The sequence below is a fragment of the Ranitomeya variabilis genome, chromosome 1 (genome assembly GCF_051348905.1).
Source record: "Ranitomeya variabilis isolate aRanVar5 chromosome 1, aRanVar5.hap1, whole genome shotgun sequence".
NCBI lineage: Eukaryota > Metazoa > Chordata > Amphibia > Anura > Dendrobatidae > Ranitomeya > Ranitomeya variabilis.
The window spans coordinates 592,978,794-592,988,511 of NC_135232.1; the positions used below are offsets into that span (position 1 = coordinate 592,978,794).

General features: G+C 47.3%; 1 protein-coding gene across 1 annotated transcript; it reads left to right on the plus strand.

Moving 5' to 3' along the window:
* Positions 1 to 1,138: 1,138 nt before the first annotated feature.
* LOC143807474 (uncharacterized) lies at positions 1,139 to 4,063 on the plus strand. The gene is made up of 3 exons (XM_077289097.1): positions 1,139 to 1,521; positions 2,444 to 2,797; positions 2,956 to 4,063. Exons 1-3 carry the CDS (start codon positions 1,394 to 1,396, stop codon positions 3,128 to 3,130), a joined length of 657 nt encoding a protein of 218 aa, XP_077145212.1. The 5' UTR covers positions 1,139 to 1,393; the 3' UTR covers positions 3,131 to 4,063.
* The last annotated feature ends 5,655 nt before the right edge of the window (positions 4,064 to 9,718 follow it).

Genomic DNA, 9,718 nt, shown 5'->3' on the forward strand with positions numbered 1-9,718 from the left:
CCCCACAAGACCTGCTGTATACCGGGAACACCCCACAAAACCTGCCATATACTGGGAACACACCACAAGACCTGCCGTATACTGGGAACACCCCACAAGACCTGCCGTATCCCACGAACACCCCACAAGACCTGCCGTATCCCGGGAACACCCCACAAGACCTGCCGTATCCCGGGAACACCCCACAAGACCTGACATATACCGGGAACACCCCACAAGACCTGCTGTATACCGGGAACACCCCACAAGACCTGCCGTATACCGGGAACACCCCACAAGACCTGACATATACCAACACCCCACAAGACCTGCTGTATACCGGGAACACCCCACAAGACCTGCTGTATACCGGGAACACCCCACAAGACCTGCCGTATACCGGGAACACCCCACAAGACCTGCTGTATACCGGGAACACCCCACAAGACCTGCCGTATACCGGGAACACCCCACAAGACTCGCCGTATACCGGGAACACCCCACAAGACCTGACATATACCGGGAACACCCCACAAGACCTGCTGTATACCGGGAACACCCCACAAGACCTGCTGTATACCGGGAACACCCCACAAGACCTGACATATACCGGGAACACCCCACAAGACCTGCTGTATACTGGGAACACCCCACAAGACCTGACGTATACCGGGAACACCCCACAAGACCTGCCGTATACCACGAACACCCCACAAGACCTGCCGTATCCCGGGAACACCCCACAAGACCTGCCGTATCCCGGGAACACCCCACAAGACCTGACATATACCGGGAACACCCCACAAGACCTGCTGTATACCGGGAACACCCCACAAGACCTGACGTATACCGGGAACACCCCACAAGACCTGCCGTATACCGGGAACACCCCACAAGACTCGCCGTATACCGGGAACACCCCACAAGACCTGCCGTATACCACGAACACCCCACAAGACCTGCCGTATCCCGGGAACACCCCACAAGACCTGCCGTATCCCGGGAACACCCCACAAGACCTGCCCTATACCGGGAACACCCCACAAGACCTGCCCTATACCAGGAACACCCCACAAGACCTGCCGTATCCCGGGAACACCCCACAAGACCTGCCCTATACCGGGAACACCCCACAAGACCTGCCCTATACCAGGAACACCCCACAAGACCTGCCGTATACCGGGAACACACGACAATCAATGTTGTTCCATCTCCATCACTTGTTTTAATGTTCTGGTTGATCATTCTGTATATCGCCATCCGATTCTCCAGAACGTCTCGTAATCCGGCATTTATTGTGAATAGTCTACAGCAACAATGTGTGCGTGTAACAGAAATCCTCGGCTACGCTTCAGAATGACATGGGGGGAAGTAATCCTTCAGGCAAACACATGTCTAAACACAGGAGGAACAGATGAATGAGAAGGAGCGGCCGCCTCCTCCGACCGCCACTGCCAATCGCACCCATGGCTGCGGCACTGCACCCTGCCCACCGTGGCCACCGCCTGGCCAATGGGGGCACTGTATGCAGATCCCGGAGTGGTGCGCAGTGCCGCTTACATAATGGTGTGTGCATAATGTCCCATGGCTCGTACACAGCTGCCGCGCGATGTGCTGATGAGACTGCAGATAGCTCAGCACCATGATACACAATAGCACCGTTATACAACCAGGGTACCTCTACAGGAGGGTCCCTGACGTATCTGGCAATACCATTACATCATGAAGGGAGGGCTGGAGCCACGGCAGGTAAATGGCACTACCAATGTGTAACAAGTGGCCAGCATTATTACATACTAGATGGTGGCCCGATTCTAACGAATCGGGTATTCTAGAATATGTATGTTTGTATATAGCAGTCACATAGTATATAGCACAGGCCATGTAGTATATAAGAGCCATGTAGTATATAGCAGACAAATAGTACGTGGCCTGTGCTATATACTATGTGGCTGCTATATACATACATACATATTGTAGAATACCCGATGCGTTAATACAGGCCACGCAATATATAACTGTGGCCATGCAGTATATAACACAGCCCACGCAGTATATAGCAGCCACGCAGTATATAACACAGGCCAAACAGTATATAACGCAGCCCACGTACTATATAAACACAGCCCACGTAGTATATAGCAGCCACGCAGTATATAACACAGGCGACGCAGTATATAGCAGCCACGCAGTATATAAGGCTACGTTCACATTCGCGTCTTTGGACGCAGCGTCGTCGACACAACGCATGACGCATTAGTAACGCACACTAAAAGCACCTTTTTCGACGCATGCGTTGTAAAACAATGATGTCATTTTTTCACCCAATAGCATGACGAAAAGCCCCATTAGTGTCTAGACACTAGATAATACCACCAATGGATAGAAGAGGGTGGGTATAATGGAATTTTAGTATATATACCCCGGCATAGATAAATTCCTCCCATTTTGCGTGTTTTTACAGCATCAAGATGGAGCGTCCCATGGAGAGTATCTACCTCAATATGGAGCTGGATTTTGCCATGGCTAATGCTTGCGCTATCGCCTTTCATGAACAAAGGAAAAGAGATAAACAACGTAGAAGGAGTCATCGGCGCTTTTGGCTATACCCTATAGTGGAAGTCCGAGAGAGCCGTGGAGCCTACCATTGCTTGTTTGGCGAGCTAAATGACAACCTGGAAAAATATTTTGAGTATACCAGGATGTCTCAAGACAGCTTCCGCTATCTTCTGCGTCTGGTGGAAGGAGCCATTACCAGGCAGGAGATGCAGCTCCGGAGATCAATTTCCGCCGAGGAACGTCTGCTGGTGACTCTACGGTACGTAATGTAGCTATTTGAAGGACTTTATATGTTCTGCCCTTTTTTTAAAAAACCTTTTTTTTTTGTTTGGGGGGGGGGGGGGGAGGGATGGAAAATGTAATTTTATTTTATAACAATGGACTTTAATTAAATGTATTTATTTTTCTTCTTGGCAGTTTCCTGGCTACCGGAGAGACCTTAAGATCCCTGCATTTCCAGTTTCGGATTGGAGTCTCCACACTTTCGGGTATTATTGCCGACACATGCCGCGCATTGTGGGACAATCTCCGGGAGGAATTTTTTACCAATCCCAACAACAGAGTTATGGGAGGCCAACGGCCAAAAATTTGACCAACTGTGTTCTTTCCCTAACTGTATTGGAGCAGTGGATGGGAAGCACATTAGGATTACAAAGCCTGCAAGAAGTGGATCTCTGTTTTTTAATTACAAAAAATACTTTCCACTGTGCTCATGGCAATTGCAGGTGCGGACTGCAGGTTTCTCGCCGTGGACATTGGAGCGTTTGGCCGTGCAAATGATTCACGGACATTTAAGGAGTCTGAAGATTATATCAGAACAATTTTAATTTCCCCTAGCCAAGACCTCTTCCCAACACCGAAGGGCCGGCAATGCCATTTGTGGTTGTTGGTGATGAGGCATTTCAAATGTGTGCCAACCTACTGAAACCCTACTCCAGTCGGGGCTTGGACCACACAAAAAGTATTTTTAATTATAGACTGTCCAGGGCCAGAAGAACTGTGGAGTGCGCCTTTGGAAGCCTTGTCTCCAAATGGCGGATTTTAGGATCCGCTATAAATCTGAAAATTGAGACAGTTGATCAGGTGGTGAAGGCTTGTGTGGTTCTCCACAATTATATTATTGCTAAAGAGAGAGTCAACGTGGAACTAGATGAACCCATACCAAACCCATTGCCCGATTACCAAGATCATCCTCTGAGGACAACTTTGGAAATAGCTCAGATGAGGGATCGATTTGCTTCATATTTTGTTTCAGATGTTGGCCGTGTGTCATGGCAAGATCAAAAGGTGTAATGTAGAAACAGTACTTTATCCTGCTGAACTGTAACTACATTTATTGTGATTAATAAAAATCTAAACACTGTCATTTAAAGAATTAAACACTATTGAGTCCATGACATTTCACCAGCAATGTAATGTTCCTTAAATGTTGTAATGTACCGTGATTTTCTACTGTGTTGTGTTTTGAAATAAAGTTCTTTATTGTGCCTTTCCGTTTAAAAAAATGCTCCCCTATGTTACAATGTTGTTGCCAATAAAAAAAAAGTTAAAACAAATCCAATGTTCTAGAACCAAATGTGTGTCGCACAAAATGTAGTAATGTGAGCACCAGTTCCCAAATTGACTCTGACAAAACAACCCAATTGTTCACATAGCCGTGTGTTCCATAGTTTTAAAAGCGAACATGATCGGCTCCCACCTTGTCAAGCAATTAATCTTGCAGACTATTTGCATATGGAACCTGGCATCATGGAGCGTGATGGCTGAAGCAGGTTTTCTGCCGCTGCATGTGCCGCGGCTGTGTGACAGGCACTACACATGCATGGCGGGGCCAACAAATAGGCCTTGGATGTGCATGTGTTCTGCCTGTCACACAGCCTCTGAACATGTGGCTGCAGATCATAATCAGCACTCCATGAAGCCGGGGCCCATATGCTACAAGTGTTTTGCTTGACAAGGAGGGAGACGATCATGTTCGCTCAACTCTAGTGAGTTAACACTATTGAACTCAGGATGCTGGAATACGTCCAGAGTCAAATAGTGGCGACACTTGGCCACGTGACCATTGCTACCACCTCACCTGACCCATAACCTTAAGGTACCGTTACACTAAACGATTAACCAACGATCACGACCAGCGATACGACCTTGCCGTGATCGTTGTTAAGTCGTTGTGTGGTCGCTGGGGAGCTGTCACACAGACAGCTCTCCAGCGACCAACAATGACGAAGTCCCCGTGTAACCAGGGTAAACATCGGGTTACTAAGCGCAGGGCCGCACTTAGTAACCCGATGTTTACCCTGGTTACCATTGTAAATGTAAAAAAAAACAAACAGTACATACTTACATTCCGGTGTCTGCCACGTCCATCGCCGTCAGCTTCCCGCACTGACTGTGTCAGTGCCGGCCGTAAAGCACAGCACAGCGTTGACGTCACCGCTGTGCTCTGCTTTTACTTTACGGCCGGCACTCAGTGTCAGTCAGTGCGGGAAGATGACGGCGAGGGACGTGGCAGACACCGGAATGTAAGTATGTACTGTTTTTTTTTTTTACATTTCCAATGGTAACCAGGGTAAACATCGGGTTACTAAGCGCGGCCCTGCGCTTAGTAACCCGATATTTACCCTGGTTACCAGTGAAGACATCGCTGGATCGGTGTCGCACACGCCGATCCAGCGATGACAGCGGGTGATCAGCGACGAAAAAAAGGTCCTGATCATTCGCAGCAACCAACGATCTCCCAGCAGGGGCCTGATCGTTGGTCGCTGTCACGCATAACGATTTCGTTAACGATATCGTTGCTACGTCACAAAAAGCAACGATATCGTTAACGAAATCGTTATGTGTGACGGTACCTCTACAGTAGGTTTGAAAATTAATATATTTTTTAATCCTCTTTGTGTTTGTAACACCTCATAGTACAATGAGAGACAGCCCCCAAAAAATTACAACAAACTGGATAAAATTGTTTCAGACATTGCAGATATGAGGTGTTAAAAACAAAAGATTTGTGTATACGGCGCACGGTGCGAGTTGGTGCAAACTTTATTTTAGACCAAGAAACTCCGATTTTGTTATCAAAATAACAATTTTAATAAGGGTGACACAAAAAGAAAAATGGGGAAAGGTTCTAAGGGGTAGGAACTTCGGCGATTAAGGGTGATTGATATCCACCAGTTTGGGAGTGGGTGGAGGGGGGGGTGGAGGAGGAGGAGGAATCACCATATTGGACAATACTAGAAGGTATGCCAACGTCTGACCACCCTGTGGTCGACGGTGGCGAGAATGCCAACGCAGGAGGGGAGGGAGGAGGCACGACCAGTCTCCTTGTCACTGTGGCCTGGCTCCGGCTACTCCTGCTCCGGCTAGACCCCGGCCGAGAGCTCGGTGTTGGTATTGTAGCAGCCAGAGCCGCCGTAGCTGTTCTTGTTTTTGGGCGTTTTCTCCTGTCTCCCTCTGGGTGTTCTGCGTGGCGTCTTTGGGTCCTTGAAGGCCTGGCAGGAGCAGGACTTTGCGGCTCGGTTCTATGGTGTCGGTGGTGGCGGCGGCCCTCAGCACGCGGAGCTCTGTGTGGGTGCTCTGTGCTCTGCAGCAGGAGTCGGAGTCATGCTAGCCAGCGATGGTACTACGGGCATTGTAGTCGCTGACTGCATGACCCGAGCCTGCTGCAGAGCCCTCACGTAGGCAGTGTTGCATGCCTGCATCACCGAAATCTGGAGTTCCGGCGTAAGATGTTCCACCATGCCCTTCGCAATGGCACTAAAAAAATGTTTTGCCGGCCTCGAGAGCTCGGATTCCATAGTTTCAAGGCGCCGGTCGATATTGGACAGAGCAGTGTCCATTCTATCGCCCAGCGCCTTGAAACAATTCTGGAAGACCGTGCTCAAATGCAAAAATTCGGGCAGTAGCGGCCTGTCCGAGGCCCGCTGACGCTGTCGGGAATACCCGAAGGAAGGAGCGCCAGTGGCCTCGGCCAGGGGAATACCTGATGGACCGGCTGCCGGTTCTCCAGATGGTGGTGCAAGCCTGCTCTCGCTGTGAGATGGCTGTGACAGGTCAGATGGCGATTCATGAAGGACCGCTCCAGATGGCCGAACAGGCTCGAGGGTGCTGCTGTGTGTTCTGTGAAAACATAAGGAAAACATTAGTATACAAAATATAACATTTCACATTCGCCACCTCCTGTGTATAAAAAGTTAACATTGCATTGCATAATAGTAAAACTATTTTCAAACATTGTAAAGGACCAGTTCCATCTGTCAGTCTGTCTGTCCTGCAGTAACGGTTTATTCATTTGCTGATTGATCTAGCCAGCTGCCTGTCATGGCTGATGCGACCAATCATCGACGGGCAAAGTTCATAATAAAATGGCCGTTCCTTACTTCCCGCAGTGAATGCCTGTCGCCCGCATACTCCACTCTGTCACGATAAACAGTTACCCGCGGTACCCGTTGCCGCCATGAAACCTTAATGTCACAATCTTTTTAAGCTGCCTATGCCCCATCAATATTTAAAAATATAAACAGTTTGATTTTAAAAATTACCATGCTACACTCAACCATGGTTGCCGTTTGTGACGGCCGCCATATCGTCGGACCTGCCCTGGCGTCACGCTCATGTGACCGAGACGTCATCACAGGTCCTGCAATCAGACCAACCCTGGGAATGGAACCTCCCGTGGACTGTAAGGTCTCCCGTGTCCAATTTTTAAATTTTTTTTTTTTTTTAAAAGGTTGACAAACCATGATGGGCAATATACAACTCCAGTATGAAATATTGTTCGTGGCTGTCCAATATACTATGTTTCTATGTGCTGTACTACGTCACTGGCCAATATACTAAATGGCTGGGCAATATACTACGTGGCTGTACAATATTGTACGTGAACATGCATGTTGTCCAATAGCCGATGTGTTTGAATAGGTACTAATTACTTACTGTCAGTGGCCAAGGACCGGTCTCAGGAACTGGAGCAGTCTGTTGTGCCTGTATGTAGATGTCGTGGCCGCAGCAGCACCACTACGAGCCTGTTCCGCCTCCTTCCGCAGGCCACGATTGAAACGGTCCTTCATGGAGCGCCATCTTGTCCTCAATTTTTTGACTGTGAAAAAGTAAAAAACATTTTTTTAGAAACATTTTCATATGATAACACAACAGTGTGTGATGCAACAAACTTGCAGGAGTTGATCGCATCACACACGGTGGTGTATCCTGGCCTGATATGTCAGAGTAGCATTTCAGCAATATTTACCAAAATTATCTTTGTCCGCGGATGAAGCGCTGTCAAAGCCAACCCACAGCGTTTTGGCAACCTCCCTCCACACACGCCTCAGAACAACCTGGTCCGCGTGTCGGGGGTCACGGCTGTCCCACAACGGGCCTCGCTCCTGGATAGAGGCGATCATGACATCTATGTTTATGTCATCATCTTGGCCCCGTTGTGAAACCTAAAATAATTGGAAAACATTAATGTTAGCAATCGAAATAAACATAGCTCTCCCCTCCCAAATAATAATAAAAAATTGGAATTAAAAAAAAAAAAAAAAAAAAAAAAGGGTTGTAAAAAATACTTACTCGCCGTCTTGCCACCAAACCTTCGCCCCAAGGTCGCTGCTCCTGCTGGCGCACTTCCTCCTCCTCACTTGAAGAAGTCTGGAAAATAGTTTTAACAAAATTGAGTGACACGTCTACAAGTGACACAGAATAGTAAGCAACAGTAGATCATGGACTCACCTGACTCCCCTGCGGTGTGTTGTGACTAGAATCGCTGGCCATGGTAAAGATAAAAATTCTGCATGGAAAAAAAAATATATATACTTACATTATCAGAATGCACAATTATACACAGTCACACAGAAGAAAACAACAAAAAATCCATACATAAACATTACGAACACAACAAACAGTGCACTCATAGTACAATGCCAACTGAACAAGCACTGAGCAAACCACACCGCCATACATTTACTACAATTGTAGAGACGACACAATGCCAGCGTACAGCAAAAGCAGAAGAGAACAGTCCCAGAAAAGATAAGAAAACAAATAAACAACAGACCCTATGTACTAATCCAAAAAACACACAGATCTTTTTTTAAAAAAATAACTAGTTTAGTTTCTGAAAGGCACAAGAAAAGGTAAACCCCCCCCCCCCCCCAAAAAAAGGAAAATTAAAGTCACTCCTGGATAGACCACCATACTTTACAATAAAACCAACAAGGCCGGAGACTATGAAACGCCATCATATAACGCCAGAAATGCATCAGAACCAGAATAAAAAAACACCAATGTCCACAACCACAGTATATAAAGTGCATAAAACAAATACACAACTTGCTATAAATTTTTAAAAATCAAAGACAAAGAAAATGCGCAGATCCATTCTATACTTACATCTCTTGAAAGAAGAAGATGATGCAGATGAGAGCTTGTCTGTCTCTGTCCTATACAGCAGAAAAGTGAAACAATGCAAACATTTTTTTTATATATGTGGGATGTTTTTTCACTGTCTAGACACCGTCTAGACACTTTTTTTTGTTATTTTATTAAACGACGCATGCATCGCACAACGCAGTACGATGCACGCACTTGCGTCCGTTGCGTTGTCAATTGTTTTCAATGGGGATTAAAACGCATTTACGACGCACGGGGCGACGCGTGCGTTTTTTAAAAAATTTTCGACGCTACAAAAATGCAACATGTAGCGTCGGCCGCGCCCCCCCAGGTGCGGCCAAACGACGCATGCGTCGTGAAATGCAACAAAACGCATGACAACGCATGTCCATGCGCCCCCAATGTTAAAGATAGGGGCGCATGACTTATGCGTCGACGACGCTGCGTCCAAAGACGCGAATGTCAACGTAGCCTAACACAGGCGACGCAGTATATAACACAGGCCACGTAATATATAGCACAGCCCACACAGTACAAAGCACAGCCCACATAGTATCTAACACTGGCCACGTAGTATATAGCAGACACGCGGTACATAACACAGCCCACGTAGTATACAGCAGTGTGGGCGCCATATCCCTGTTTAAAAAAATAATAAAAAATAGTTCTATACTCACTCGCCGGGATCCAGCGAAGCTCTGGAGATGTGCGCGCGGCTGGCGCCATCTTCCGTTCCCAGGATGCATTGCAAAATTACCCACATGACTTAGCGGTCTCGCGAGACCGC